This window comes from Microcaecilia unicolor, chromosome 5, assembly GCF_901765095.1.
Source record: "Microcaecilia unicolor chromosome 5, aMicUni1.1, whole genome shotgun sequence".
Classification (NCBI taxonomy): domain Eukaryota; kingdom Metazoa; phylum Chordata; class Amphibia; order Gymnophiona; family Siphonopidae; genus Microcaecilia; species Microcaecilia unicolor.
The window spans coordinates 346,562,649-346,579,083 of NC_044035.1; the positions used below are offsets into that span (position 1 = coordinate 346,562,649).

Consider the following 16,435-nt stretch of genomic DNA (forward strand, 5'->3'; position numbering starts at 1 on the left):
GTTATTCTACTATCATGTTACCCAAGATCCTTCTGTAATACCAAACGTCTAATTTTTACATATTTCCACTATTCATGACATATTGTAAGCCACATTGAGCCTGCAAAGAGGTGGGAAATGTAATAAATAAATAGATTTAAAGATGGGCAAAGACGTAGGGGCTCAGGAAGCTTATTCCAGGCGTACTGAACCCTGCAAATCCCTTCATACAACCAAGAAACGCTTAACGTCTTTTGTTTTGCTTTTCACGGCTCTTGAAATTAAATCTTAGTGAGAAAACGGACGACCGTTTACCTTTCACTATCGTCTGAGGGGCGGCCTCGCGCCTGCCTCGCGCGCGCCACTTCCGGCACTGAATCCGCCGGCGCCGCTCCTCCCTCCGTTCCTTGCCGCGCGCGCGCGCATGCGCTTCCCCACTTCGCTGCGCGCATGCGCTCCCCCGGAACCCCCCCCCCCCCTCGCTGTGCGACTGCGCCTTTACCCCCTCGCTGTGCGCCTGCGTCTGGGGCGTGTGTGTGAGAGAGTGTGTGTGTGTGACTGGAAGAAGATGGCGGCGGCGATGGCGGTGGAAGCAGCGTGAGGAGCCCGTGAGAGGATCCCATTGAAACTGAACGCCATGGCCCTGAACGGCGCTCAGGTAACGGCTTCCCGCACTGCGGGCCTAGGGGAGGGGTGGCAGTGCCGCTGGGCGGGTGAGGGAGGAGGAGGAGGAGAAAGGAGCGTGCGCCGGCCGGGTGAGCGGGGTGAAGGGAGGGGAAAACCTGCTGCCCCCCCTCCCCCCTCTCTGTGTAGGCCCGGGCGGATTTCTGCAGCCTCATGGACCGCTCTTCTCTACAACCCCCCCCCACCCCCCAGTCACCACCACCACCCAAAAGCCCGGTCCCAGTTTTGAATTAAATGGGTCGGGCCCTGCTGGTCAGATGGGCTGGGCTGTGCTCTCCATGCCTTGTGCCCGGGATCACGAGTGGGTGTGGGAGGATTGAAAGTAGCCTGGCGCCTGTTCATCACGCTCTAGAGAAACTCCTTTTAAAGAATTTGAAACTAGGGCTCGCAGAAATGTCGGAGTTGAGTTGATTCCAACAAAACTGTAAAAAAAAATCTTTCAGAACAAGGGGCATCGGTTGTCACCTGTCAAGCAGGATTCTTTCAACTCGCTTGTTTGCTTTACTGTTGAAGGTTTGGTAGTGCTACTTTTTGTTCAACTTGGGCAGTATTGATACACTTGTTATTTATTATTGCTCTTGTGTCCCACATTTTACCACCTCTTTGCAGGCTCAATGTGGCTTACAAAAAAAAACCTGTCATGGCATCACCATTACAGAGTACAGAGATACATTTGGAGATATAAAGGTATCGGTAATAACAGTCAATCTGTTCAATTAGTTATGGAAAGAAAACGATCAAAGTAAGAGGGAGTGTTGATGTACAAGTGCAGTTACTAATACACAAAAAGGTGCCCTGATGTTGAATAAAACAGCTGCAACGGATGGTTAAAATTGTGATGGGATGCCATTCGTAATTTGAATGGAAAATTTGTAATGAAGTTACAGATGATTGAAAACTACAAGCAATGTAGAGTTTCATCAGTTTTCCAAAAGTTTTTATTCAGTGCTGAAATTTCGCTAGTGTTGACTCATGGTTTAGTAGGCTATTTGTATTTATTTTGGGCAGGAAATTTAACGAACTGAAGGCCAGGAAACATTTAATTATCACTGTTCAAGAAGACTTTGGGGCCGTTTTACTGAGCTGCGGTGGCCTTAACGTGGGAAAACCCATTTTTACTGCAGCAGTAAAATGGTGATTTTTTTTTCCTTTTTTTTTTTTTTTGCATTAATGGTGCACCACCATTATTTAAACATTTTTACGCCATGCTGTTGCAAAAAGTTTAAGGTGACTTACATATCAAACATCCACAATGTCAATTAAAACAAAAATAAAACATTAAAAATAATTACTGACATCTATTTTGTAGGTAAGCCTCTGTTGATCAACATATAGTAATGTAGCTGCTCTGATTAGTGCAGAAACACCCGGTCTCTACCCCAAGATGCCCACCTCCCAACGCAAAAATAAAAAATATTCTTTAGCGAATGGGTAGTGTGTGCAGATTAGGAAGTGGAGGAGTGGCCTAGTGGTTAGGGTGGTGGACTTTGGTCCTGAGGAACTGGGTTCAATTCCCACTTCAGGCACAGGCAGCTCCTTGTGACTCTGGGCAAGTCACTTAACCCTCCATTGCCCCAGGTACAAATAAGTACCTGTATACAATATGTAAGCCGCATTGAGCCTGCCATGAGTGGGAAAGCGCGGGGTACAAATGTAACAACAAAAATAAAACTTCAGGATCCCTGAGTGGGTCCCGCAGAAAGCATGAGCTAGCACTTATCACCGCTTAGTAAATGGACCCCTTAGTTACAAAATCTCTTTGAAAATAAGCTATAAAGAAGATTGTGCAGGTTCACCTACCTTTCTGTTTGTGTGGTTTTACGTATTGTGTATGTTTTGTATGCTATTTATTTTTAAATGTATTAACCATCTTTATAAAGAGGTAGTGGACAGCAGGTATAGCTTGACATAAGCAACTTACATTATGTTATGTGTAACAATAGTAAAATAACATAAAATACAATCAGTGAGGTAACTTGGAAATAGGCAAATTAAGTCCTAATAGTAGCAATGAAATAATACAGTATCAGAAATATATTGTTCTAGAAATACTTGTGTATTAATGTGGTATAATTGTAAACTGATTTTGGTTTACTAACATTTTATTAAGATGGAGTCATGCAGATAAACCAGATAAATAATAATGAAATACTGGTTCACCAGATTTTCTTTTCAAATGGAATAATAAATGTGTTTATATACCCCCCCACCCCACATTTACTAAGCTGTGCTAGTGCCGACACAGCCCATTCACTTTGAATGGGCTGTGTCGGCATTGCAGTGCAGCTTATTAAACTGGGGGGGGGGGGGGGGGAGATGGTTTCTCTAAGGCAGAATATTGGTGAAGTTGCAGCTCTGAAGTATAGGAGCATGAATAGGTGATAATTAGCTGGTCCTTAGACTGCATGAAAGCTTTAAAAGATGGTGGGAACAATACTGTATACTGTTTATTACAGTTGAATAAACTGGGTTGTAGGGAGATGATGGCTTGCCTAAAGTTGCACAATGCAAGACAGCAGGAATCAAATACATCACTCTCAGGAGTGTACATAATATGTGACCTGCTTTAATCAGTGTACTATAACTCCCCAGGGTATGGTCAGGGATAGATCAACTGACTGTATAATCATGACTCAGCAAATTGCATACTGTGCAAAGGCACATTTTTAGTTGTGAAAATTTAAATCTTTGAGTGAGAAACATTCATTACCAAAATTTCAGACAATGCTATGTTGTGAGATTGTCAGAATCAGCAGTGAAAGCTGTGTAGTTATAAGTAGGATGATAATATTATAGGGAGAGGTGGTTCATAACAGTCTTCTTAAAATGACATGTTTAAAGGGAATTGAGAAGTATTGAAGTAAGATCCTTGAATACAGTAGCTTGTGGTAACTATTAACCGGAGTTGAAGTAGAATCCTGTGAAGGCTTACATGCTTATACTGAAGTACAAACAAAAAAATGACTGTGTAAAATACTCGAGGACAGAAATTCTCTTATAGTTCCTGAAATCCTTATGTTATCTGTGCATTTTCAAAACGAATTGAATTTGGCAATCAAAAACCCTTCTAGTCTTCTGAGGAGTGCTATAGAACCTCCTGACTTTAGTGTAGTGCTTTCTGTACAATTGTATGAACTGTATGTTATAGAAAAATGATTGTTTAAAGAGGCGTTTAAGCATACTGCAAGGACCTACTATAGAGGTTTGGAATTTGTATTTCCTAGGACTGGTGATGTAGTTCCATTTGCCTATCATATCTATTTATCTAGCATATCTATATATATAGGCTTATCTAGTTTTTGTTGTGTGTGTGTGTATATATATATATATATATGTATATATATAATATATGTGTGTGTATATAGATATGTGTATATATTATGTTTATATAGATATATAGTGCACTCCATTTAAGTGCACGTCGGATAAGCACATGCTCTGTTTAACTGCATGCCGTACTTCAGTTCCGTTTTTGACGCCATCAATTTCTATGGGGACAAACTTCGGTTTAGCGCACCACTGATAAGTGCAAGATTCGCTTATATGCATGGTTTAAGACCGCTCCTCTGCAGGAACTCCGCATAAGCGCATGCACAGAATATGGAAGCCGATTGGCATGTGACAAAGCGGCGATAAATTTGAAATCTCGTTGGTTAACTGCCACAGGCAGAATAAGCGAAAGAAAGTTGTTAGAGTGTACACTGGAGTCGTCGTTATCGCGCAACTGTAAGACTTTAACACTGGCTAAACAAATAGAAAAAAATTAGAAAACAAAACAGTCAAGCATCTATTGCTAAAGAAAATGGTGTCAATCCCAGTCAAATTTCATGTATCTTGAAGCAGAAAGATCAGCTTCTGGAAGACTGGCAAAACAATACAAATCCACACAGGAAACATAAACAGGCGGGAAAAGTTGAGGATGTAGAAGATGCTCTTCTTCGATGGTTTTCTCAAGTCAGGAGCAGACAGTTTCCTGTCAGTGGTCCACTGCTTATGGAGAAAGCTAATCAGCTAGCTGAAAGTCTTGGACTAACTGAATTCAAAGCCACTGTTGGATGGTTGGAAAGATGGAAGGAGAGGAACAACATAAAATTCAAGAAACAGCATGGTGAAAAACAAGACGCTGATGACTTTGGTGCTGAATATTGGGTTGTTTCAGTTCTTCCTACCATCTTGAACGAGTTTGCACCTCGTGACATTTTTAATGCTGACGAAAACGGTCTCTACTGGCGAGCGATTCCTGATGGAACACTTGCATTAAAACAAGCCGAAACTACAGGAAGTAAAACGTCGAAGGACCGACTGATGATCCTCCTTTGCTGCAATATGGATGGGAGTGAGAAGTTGAAACCACTCGTCATTGGAAAGAGCAAACAGCCCCGTTGTTTCAAGAATGTTAAGCGATTTCCTGTGTCATACAAGGCTAATGCAAATTCATGGATGACAGGGGAAATTTGGAAGCAGTGGCTAAAGAAGTTATAGAATGCGGGCACAAAAGCATCAGATTTTGTTGCTTTGTGATAATTGTGCTGCACACAGTGATGATGTCAGGCTGTCTAAGGTCAAGGTGTTCTTCCTGCCACCAAATACTACCTCTCTGATCCAACCTACGGATCAGTGCATAATAGCCAATTTCAAACAACATTATCGGGCTCTTGTGCTACGTCATCTGATGAGTGTTATGGATGACCAGACTGGCAAGGATAAACGTGCTGTTGAACTGGCTCGTAATCTGTCACTGTTGGGTTCCCTACATGTGCAGAAAGAAGCCTGGAATCATGTTACACAGGCAACCATTGTGAACTGCTACAAGCGGGCAAGCTTTGTTAAGGATGTGGAGAGGGACGAAACAGATGCAGCTGTTGCAAACGTGTCAGATGAGCAGGCTATTGACATCCTAGCCAGTGTTACTGAAGAGGAGTTTTATCACTCCGTAGCTGTTGATTACGATCTACAAACAGCTGACGACAGCACTGATGTCGAGATATGCGCCTACACGCAGGCAGCGGCTGATGATGAAACAGATGATGAAATGAGTAGCGAGGCACATGCTGACGAAATTCAACAACCTCCACCTATCACTTTTGCAAGAGCGCTGGAGAATCTCAACACCGTGCGGGCCTATCTGGAGGCCACTGGATGTCAGTGCTATGACAGTTTTTACCGTCTGGCAGACCTAGTCTATGGAACTCACAGACACAACAGTGCACAGAGGACTATGACTGATTACTTCAAGTAAGCCTAACGTCAGTTAACGGAGACTGTATACTGTATGTATAATAAACAGTACTGTACATATGTTTATCAGATGTGAAGCTTCTTTGGGTCACAACGGTTAAGTGCATGCTCCGGTTAACTGCATGCATTTCTTTGGTCCCAGACCCTTGCATTTAAGCGGATTGCACTGTATATAGATATAAATATGTGTGTGTGTATGTATATGTATATATATATATATATATATATAGATAGCCTGGCAGTTTTCTTCTTTAGCTTTGTGCTTCCGACTCAATGAAAACGGACTCCTACAGGTCTGTGGCACCTGGGGCTTTCATTTACCCCCCCCCCCCCCCCCATTTATATCATGTACCTGACCATTGTAGTGACTGTATTTGTTCAGGATAACAGACCTTGTATCCAAGTCCGACCAGTAGCTGTCACTCTAAGTGATTGCAGATTTCTAAGTGGGAGGCCTGAATTGGAAATCAAATTTGTCTTCCACATGGCAGCGTGCATCACTGCCCTTAAACCACCCTGTCAGCTGTTCGTTTGTTTAATAAAAAAGTGTGTGTATTGTGCATTATTGTCAAAGTATTCAAGACAGTAACGCTTACTCTTGTGCTGTTTAGAGATTTTACTGAGCCATTGTATTAAACTTCCCCAGAACCTCTGGGATCATCTCTGTTTGGAGTGGTCACAGTTTACCTTATATGGAATCAGATCTAATTGGCTCATGTAGTAAGTTTAATGCAGCATGTGATTGTGTGATGACATAATACTGTTGGTTAATAAGATCCAGCAAGTGTGAGGTTACTTTTTACAGTTCCTGAAGTAGCTGCCTCCAGAAGTTCAAAGTAAATTCAGAACTGCCAAAATAAAAAAACAAAACGTAAATAGAGTAAAAATGTTTTTACCTGCCTGGGAGAGTGTTTCCAGCTTTACTAATAATAATAATCATTTCCGTAGCGCTACTAGACGTACGGAGCACTGTATACGTTATATGCAGGTACTTTGTCCCTAGAGGGCTCACAGTCTAAACTTTTGTATCCGGGGCAATGGAGAGTTAAGTGACTTGCCCAAGGTCACAAGGAGCTGCAGTGGGAATTGAACCCAGGTTGCCAGGATCAAAGCCCACTGCACTGGGCTTTGAGGTGGTCCGGGCCGATGGTATCTTGTTTGCACCCGGTTCGGGTGCAGGGAGCTGCTAGTCTTGGGGGGCACAGGCTGCCATGGGTAGAGGGAGCCTGGAAGGCCACTGAAGCTCCGACACATGTGCGACTTTTCGTGTATGCATGGTAGGTGCCTAGAGCTCCAGTAGGCCCAAAATGAAGCAGAGTCCTTGATTATTTTTGAGGCCCATGGAGCTACCTCGGTTAATTGTTGCTTGCTCCCGATTCTGGGAGAGATCATCTGGACTGAATTGAAGGTTGGGGAAGATCTTTCCGGCCCTTTGGAAGCCAGTAAGAGGTTATTTACATTTTAAAATTTAGGTTTTTGGCCACGTTGGTTGGGGCTCCAGGGAAAATTGTTAGAATTTAATTTTAGTGTCTGGGGGTCTCTAGGGATTCCCTTTAGGTGGGCCATGAGAGTCTGGACCTTGGAGGATTTTATTTTTGCCCAGAAAGTGGGACTTTAGGTACGGAAGGCTTTCAGACTTTACAACACATGTTGGGGGTTTCATCAGTTTTAGAATTTGGTGAGGAATTTTTCTTAATATTTTGTGCGGCCATCAGGCATTTTTTTGTGTGACGTCCAGGAAACTGTTTATTTTGAACACTTAAAACCATAGAGGTTTTGATAGAAGGGTGACATGATAGTGTAGTGGATTTGGTGGAATGTTCATTAATTTTACATTAAGACTATGAGAATTACATTTTTTCCCGATTATAGTCAATGTGGACTCATGGTTTTAAATGGAGCTGAGAACTGTAAACTACAACTACTACTACTTGACATTTCTAAAGCGCTACTAGGGTTACGCAGCGCTGTACAATTTAACATAGAAGGACAGTCCCTGCTCAAAGGAGCTTACAATCTAAAGGACGAATGTACAGTCAGTCAAATAGGGGCAGTCTAGATTTCCTGAAAGGTATAAAGGTTAGGTGCTGAAAGCAACATTGAAGAGGTGGGCTTGAGCAAGGATTTGAAGATGGGTAGGGAGGGGGCTTGGCGTAAGGGCTCAGGAAGTTGATTCCAAGCATAGGGTGAGGCGAGGCAGAATGAGCGGAGCCTGGAGTTGGCGGTGGTGGAGAAGGGTACTGAGAGGAGGGATTTGTCCTGTGAGCGGAGGTTACGGGCGGGAACGTAAGGGGAAATGAGGGTAGAGAGGTAATGAGGGGCTGCAGACTGTAAACTGTGAGGGCCAGATGCACTAAACTTAACGAGCCAGCAACATGGTTTTTAAACTAGTTCTAGCCAGTTTAGCGCGCAAGTAGTAAACCGGGACATGCACAAAAGGGTTCTCAGAGCCATTTTCCGGTCATGGTAGCAGCTAATGAAAACGGAATGCAAAGCTATTATAATGAGCTAATTACTATTATAATTACTATTATAATGTGTATGCCATTCAATGCACTACAGTTTCCGACCCCATGCAGAAAAGTAGGCCATACCTTTACCTTGAAAATTTTAATGGGAGGTCGGACCTGAGTGTCTTCATTAGTGCAAGTAGGAGAAGGGGAGAAACAAAGCAGGGAAGATGGAGCACAAAAAAAAAGTCCACCGGCTTACACGCAGCTTCCTTGTGTGTATGAAAGTCGTGCCATGATTCTTTTCTCAAATGACATTTACTGGCAAGAAATGGGGTGGGGGGGGGGGGGCAGCATAAAAGTAATGGTGACTTACCAAAAATGCAAGGAAGACAAGGGTCGACAACCTCTGCTGGGAAACAGCATCCCTTGTGCTAGGAACACAACAGAGGGGGCTAAACCAATTTGACGTGTCAGTCTGGGATGTCCCGCCCACTCACTACTGGAGGGGGACACGAGGAAGTTGGATCCAATCAGCTTACCGGCCTGTAGTTTCCAGCTTCTTCCCTATCCCCACTTTTGTGAAGAGGGACCACCTCCGCCGTTCTCCTCCACTGCTAACTCCAGACTTTGTTCCTTTTCCCTCGCGACACCTTATGCCTGGAATAGACTTCTGAGCATGTACGTCTAGCTCCATCGCTAACTGTTTTCAAATCTATGCTGAAAACCCACCTTTTCACCACTGCCTTTGGCTCCTAGCCACTACTCAATTGCCTCCCCTTGTTCCTTCTCACCCAGTGCTTCCCTCGCCCTTAATTTGTCTTGTCTGTCTGTATTATATTTTTAGATAGTAAGCTCTATAGAGGAGGGACTGGCTCTCTGTGTCAGGTGTTCAGTGCTGCGTGCGTCTGGTAGCGCTATACAAATGTTAATAATAATAATAATATCTGTAAGTTTAAGTTGTAGGGACCTTCGCGCCTTTTGTCTCGCTGCACCCTACGCCTGGAATAAACTTCCTGAGCCCCTACGTCTTGCCCCATCCTTGGCCACCTTTAATCTAGACTGAAAGCCCACCTCTTAACATTGCTTTTGACTCGTAACCACTTGTAACCACTGGCCTCCACCTACCCTCCTCTCTTCCTTCCCGTTCACATTAATTGATTTGATTTGCTTACTTTATTTATTTTTTGTCTATTAGATTGTAAGCTCTTTGAGCAGGGAATGTCTTTCTTCTATGTTTGTGCAGCGCTGCGTATGCTTTGTAGCACTATAGAAATGCTAAATAGTAGTAGTAGTAGTCACTGCTCAAATGGGTGGAAGAATTAGGAACATATGTTTATCCTTTATTCTTCTGGGTAGCTAGCTACAGGTAGGTTCCTGCTAAGAAGACAAATCACTCTTGATGTACCACATAGGGAGACAGGGTTTTACTTATTGTTTTTTTTTTTTTTATTAGAAAGACAGTAGGTACTTCTAGCTTATTTTATTTTATTTATGCATTCTTGTATCCCACTATTATCCAAAAACAAGTTTTGGTTCAAAGTGGCTTACAATTTACTTTTTTGGTGCAGTTACTATAGTGTTGTTCATTGTTGAGAGGGCATCTATAGTTTGTGTGGTTATAGAGTTTTTGAAGAGATAGATTTGAAGTGGAAAAGGTAGTGGCATCTTTTGTGTTCAATTGTAGAGTTTTGGTGATATATAGTTTTTGAAGAGGTAGATTTGAAAGGAAGGCGACAATATCTTTGTGATTAGCTGTAGAAGTTTTTTGAAGAGGTAAGTTTTAATTCTTTCTGAATTGGAGGAGATTTGTGATGCTTCTTAGGGTTTTGGTATCGAGTTCCACCATTTGGAAACCCAGGTAGCTAAATCCTGCTGTATTGATAATTTTGTAGATGGTGTTTTGCAGTTGGGTAGATGTAGCAGGAGTAAGTAGTTTCTGTTTTTTTTGGGCTGTCATTTCTTGGGGATAGTTCAATTATGTTAAGTGTATATTTGGGTGCCATTCCGACTAGTATCTTGAAAATTAGGGTGCTTGCGTTGAAAAATATTCTTCCTTAGCGTCCCTCCGCACTGGCCCAGGATTGGACTGATGGGTTGTGTACTTCTTCCAGCAGGTGGAGACTGATTCTTGCCTTCACTGGTAGCCAATGTAGTGTTTCAAGCATTGGGGTTGCTCTTTCATATTTTGATTTCTTGCAAATCAATCTTGCTTTGGTGTTTTGGACTGTTTGCATCGATTTTAGTGTGTTTTCCTTGTACCCTATGTATGCTGCATTGCAGTAGTCTAGTTGTAATAGTATCGTTGATTGGGCCAGTATTCGGAAAGATTGTCTAGGAAGTAGTCTCTTACTCAGTTTCCATAGTGTTCTGAAGTATTTGATGTTACTGCTGATATTTGATTGTTTGATATTAGTTGTTTATCAAGAATGAGTCTTAGTATTTTAAGTTGTGTTTCGATGTGGTATGTTTGTTGGTTAATTGTGAATTTTTGGTAGGAGTGTGGGTTGTGTGGGCTGGATAGTACTAGGCATCTGGTTTGTCTCTGTTCAGTTTGAGTTTGAAAGTTGTTGCCCAATTTTCCATGAGGTCCCAATTATTTTTTTATTTTGTCCTGTATGTTTGTAATATTGTTTTGGAAAGGTTACGAAGATGGTGATGCTGTCTACATATATAAATGGGGTGGAAAACCTATTAAGTCAGTTTTTTTCCAAGTGGTGCCATGATTACTTGAACAGTATTGGTGATATTGGCAATCCCTGTGTACACTGCACTCAGAGATCCATGAGGCTGATGTTTGGCTGGACATCTTTACAATTGTAGGATCTGATCTTTAGGAAGCCATTGAACCATGTTGCTACTGCCACCGCTGATTACTATGTTGCGAGCAATGTCATTAACATACATAGTAACATAGTAGATGACGGCAGAAAAAGACCTGCATGGTCCATCTAGTCTGCCCAAGATAACTCCATATGTGTATACCTTACCTTGAATTTGTACCTGTCTTTTTCAGGGCACAGACCGTTTAAGTCTGCCAGCAGTATTTTCCGCCTCCCAACCACCGTTCCCGCCTCCATCACCGGCTCTGGTACAGACCGTATAAGTCTGCCATCCTCTATCCTAGCCTCCCACCCACAACCCCTCTTCCCCCCACCTGCTCCGCCACCCATTTCAGCTAAGCTTCTGAGGATCCATTCCTGCTGCACAGGATTCCTTTATGCATATCCCACGCATGTTTGAATTCCGTTACCGTTTTCATCTCCACCACCCTCCCGCGGGAGGGCATTCCAAGCATCACCACCCTCTCCGTGAAAAATACTTCCTGACATTCTTCTTGAGTCTGCCCCCCTTCAATCTCATTTCATGCCCTCTCGGTTCTATTCTACCGCCTTCCCATCTCCGGAAAAGGTTCGTTTGCGGGATTAATACCTTCAATATTTGAACGTCTGTATCATATCACCTGTTCCTCCTTTCCTCCAGGGTATATATTTTCAGTCCGCAAGTCTCTCCCATACGTCGTGTAACGCAAATCCCATACCATCCTCGTAGCTTTTCTTTGCACCGCTTCCATTTTTAAACATCCTTCGCCAAGGTACGCCCTCCAAAACGAACACAATATCCAGGTGGGCCTCACCAACGACGTGTACAGGGGCATCAACACTTCTTTCTTCTGCTGATCACACCTCTCTATACAGCGTAGCAACCTTCTCGCTACGGCCACCGCCTTGTCACACTGTTTCGTCGCCTTCAGATCCTGGATACTATCACCCCAAGATCCCTCTCCCCTCAGTACCTATCAGACTCTCACCGCCTAACACATACGTCTCTCGTGGGTTTCTACTCCCTAAATGCATCACTTTGCATTTCTTCGCATTGAATTTAATTGCCCAAACCTTAGACCATTCTTCTAGCTTCCTCAGATCCCTTTTCATGCTTTCCACTCCTCCCGGTTGGTCCACTGTGTTGCAAAATCTTAGTATCATCTGCAAATAGGCAAACTTACCTTCTAACCCTTCGGCATGTCACTCACAAATATATTGAACAGAATCGGCCCCAGCACCGATCCCTGAGGCCACTCCGCCTACTCACCTTTCCCTCCTCCGAGCAAACTCCATTTACCACACCCTCTGTCGTCGGTCCGTCAACCAGTTCCTAATCCAGTTTACCACTTCGGGACCTATCTTTAGCCCATCTAGTTATTTAAGAGCCTCCTGTGAGGAACCGTGTCAAAGCTTTGCTAAAATTAAGTAGATTACGTCTATAGCACGCGATGATTCAATTCTCCAGTTACCCAATCAAAGAATACAATGAGATTCGTTTGGCACGATTTCCCTCTGTAAAACCATGTTGTCTCGGATCTTGCAGTTTGTTGGCTTCTAGGAAATTCACTATCTTTCCTTCAGCATGGCTTCCATTACTTTCCAATAACTGAAGTGAGGCTTACCGGCCTGTAGTTTTCCAGCTTTTCCCTATCACACTTTTGTGAAGAGGTACCACCTCCGCCGTTCTCCAGTCCCTCGGAACCTCTCCCGTCTCCAATGGATTTATTAACAAATCTTTAAGAGGACCCCACAGGACCTCTCTGAGCCCTCAATATCCTGGGGTGGATCCTGTCCGGTCCCATGGCTTTGTCCACCTTTAGCTTCAAGTTGTTGATACAACACTCTCTTCTGTGAACGGTGCTATATCCATTCCATTCTCAGGTGTACTTTTGCCAGTCCCTTGCGGGTCCCTTCTCCAGGATTTTCTTCAGTGAAAACCGAACAAAAGTATCTATTAGCAAATTGGCTTTTTCTCTATCATATCTACATAGCGGTTCGCTGTATCTTTTAGTCTCACAATTCCCTTTTTAGTCATTCTTCTTTCACTAATATACCTGAAGAAATTTTTGTCGCTCCTCCTTACATTTCTAGCATTTGTTCTTCCGCTTGCGCCTTCGCCAGTCGTACCACTCTCTTGGCTTCTTTCAGTTTCATCCGGTATTCCTCCCCGTGTTCCTCTTCTTGAGATTTTCTATATTTCTGGGAACGCCAACTCTTTAGCCTTTATTTTCTCAGCTACTTGCTTGGAGAACCATATCGGTTTCCTTTTCCTCTTGCTTTTATTTACTCTCCTTACATAAAGGTCTGTGGCCCTATTTATAACTCTTTCAGCCTGGACCACTGCCCTTCCACTTCATGTTCGTCCTCCCAGCCCATCATCTCCTTCCTCAGGTATTCCCCATTTTACTAAAGTCCGCACGCTTGAAATCCAGGACTTTGAGTTTAGAGTGGCCGCCCTCCACTTCAGCCGTTATATCAACCAAACCATTTGATGGTCACTGCTTCCCAGGTGTGAACACACTCGCACATTTGACACCACTATCCCCATTTGTGAGCACCAGATCCAGCATCGCTCCCTCCCTCGTGGGTTCCGTCACCATCTGTCTGAGCAGAGCACTTTGGAAAGCATCCACGATCTCTCTACTTCTTTCCGATTTGGCAGACGGAACCTTCCAATCTACATCCGCAGATTGAAATCTCCCATCAACAGAACCTCGTTTTTCTTTCCTAATTTTTGAATATCTGCAATCAGATCTTTATTAGTTCCTCTAATTGTGTGGGGGGTCTGTAGACCAACACCCACGTGGACAGAGGTTCTATCCTCTCTTTTAGGTGATCCATATCGCTTCTTCTTTTCCCCAGGTCCCTGTCATTTTCAGTCGCTATGTTATCATTCCTCACATACAGAGGCTACTCCTCCACCTTTACGACCCTCTCTATCCTTCCTAAGTAGATTATAGCCTGGTATGCTTGCATCCCATTTGTGGGAAACTGTTGAGCCATGTCTCTGTGATTGCAACAAAGTAACAAAACAAAGTAGTGGTGGTGCGGTCTACTAGGTTGACCACACTGTCTAATTGTAGTAGTAATACGTTTTGGCCTTGGCATACTATGCTTCTGAATTTTGTTAGGGTGGTTATGACTGTTTCAGTGCTGTGTTGTGGTCTGAAACCTGATTGGGAATTATGAAGAATTGAGAATTTTGTCAAGTATTTCCGTTAGTTGCTGTGTTACTAGACCTTCCATCGTTTTAGTCAGTAGTGGTATGAGGCTACTGGTCTGTAATTTGTAATATCATTGATCTTGCTGGTAGTGTTTTTGGGGATAGGCGTGAGTACTATGTCGCTAAGTTGTCTGTTGGAATGACCTGTTTTCAAACATGTATGTGGATGTGTTGGTTGAGGTACTCGGTGAACCAGTCTGGTGGGTTTTTCATCATGTAGTTGGGACCTTAGTGAAGTAGGCAGATGCATGTGTGTAGTTTTGTCAATAGTGCTTACTGTGTCTAGTTGCGGTGGTTTGAATGTGGTCCATATTCTGTCTTCTATGTGTGGTTGTCGTGTTTCGCAGTCCTGTAGGTAGTCTGTGATGTTTATTTGTGCTTTTACAAGGTTTGATTTGTGTGTTTTGTTACTTTGTTTTTGAAGTATTGTGCAAGCTCATCTGCAGTTGGTGATGGTGTTGCCCATATGTTCTGGGTTTTCAGTATTTGTTCATGAGTTTGAATATTTTTTTTTTTTTTTTGTATTGGTCTGGTCGAGGTTTGTATATGTACTGTAGTTCTGTTGTGTATGTTGTTATGGCTTTGCTCCATATGGTTTTGTTTGCATCTGTTTTGTTTTGGCTCAATGCTCTTTCGAGTTTCCTACAGAGTTCTTCATGTGTAGTAGTTTGCCATTTAAACTAGGGACATGGTGGTTTGTGATTTTTGTTTTGGGGTGGTGCTGTTTTTGTTTAGTGTGTTTTCACTTGTTTCGTCCCATTTCTTGTGAAGGTTTATCCTTGGGTGGTATGTTGTGTAGTTAATTTATTGTTGTTATCCAGAATGTATGGTTGTTACTTCTCTAGTTGTGAATGTTATTGGGTTCTTGGCTCTCTTTTCTTGTCGTTTTCTTTCCATTGCAGTGTGAAAGTGAACTTGCTGTTATCTGACATGTACCTCTTCCGTGTGTGGTTTGTGAATATGTGGTTGTTACTATTGATAATCTGTGGGCTGTATGTCTAATTGGTGTCCTTTTGTGTGTGATGAGACTCCTCGTGAAGTTCTATTGGTTTATGAAGTTCATTAGTGTTTCTGGTGTTTGGCGTCATTTTGCTTTTCTAGGTGCAGGTTTATGACACCTATTAGTAGGACCAGTTGGATGATTGGTGCAGAGCTTGCTACAAAGTCTGTGAAATCATCTCTGGCATTTGTCCATCTTCTGGAGGGCAGTAGAATAATATGATTCATAGTTGGTCAGTTAGTGTTTTGTTGGTGGTTTTGCATTGCCAGGATTTCGATTGTTGAGGGTATGTGTTTTATTATTTATTGCATTTGTATCCCCATTATCCCACCTATTTGCAGGCTCAATGTGGCTTACATGGTTTTGTTATGACATTGTCATTACAGACATATCAGATACAGTTAGTAGTGTGTAGAGATAAGTAGGGAAGAAAGAGGAAGTGATTAGCTGGTGATAGTAGAAGTGGATTGTTCTGATGTGAAGAAGGATTTGCTATATATTGCAATGCCTCCTCTCCTTCATTGGTTCTGTAAATATGTATTGTTTAGTATCTTGGTGGGCATAGTTAGTAGTGTAGGGTCGTCTTCAAGGAGCAGACATGTTTCAGTTATGAGCAGTAGTCCGAGTTGTTCCATTTCTATCCAGTCTTAGTAGTGACTGGATAGAAATGGAACAACTCGGACTACTGCTCATAACTGAACATGTCTGCTCCTTGAAGATGACCCTACATGAGCACGCAGTTGTGGAATGCACTACCTACTGCCTTGAAAACTATTGACGAAATAACCAACTTTCGCAAATCTCTGAAGACATATCTCTTCAACAAGGCCTACAAAGAGAACCCATAGCCTCACTAAATTACCCCGCCAACCTACCCAGTTATGAAAGTCTACTTTCTATACTAACCGCCTCACAGTTTTCTTCTTTCTCTCCCTTACTTAATCTTTGTACATCACTAATTGTATCTGATATCCTGGAATGACGATGCCATAACAGGACTCTGTAAGCCACATTGAGCCTGCAAATAGGTGGGAAA

At 42.8% G+C, this 16,435-nt stretch overlaps 1 protein-coding gene across 1 annotated transcript in view; it reads left to right on the plus strand.

The window, feature by feature from the left end:
* The first annotated feature begins 536 nt into the window (after nt 1-536).
* Nucleotides 537-16,435, plus strand: part of LOC115470915 (ubiquitin carboxyl-terminal hydrolase 10-like) — a 200,593-nt gene continuing 184,694 nt past the window's right edge. Inside the window, 1 exon segment of the mRNA XM_030204534.1 lies at nt 537-637. Coding sequence (XP_030060394.1) covers nt 617-637 — 21 coding nt within the window. The 5' untranslated portion in view covers nt 537-616.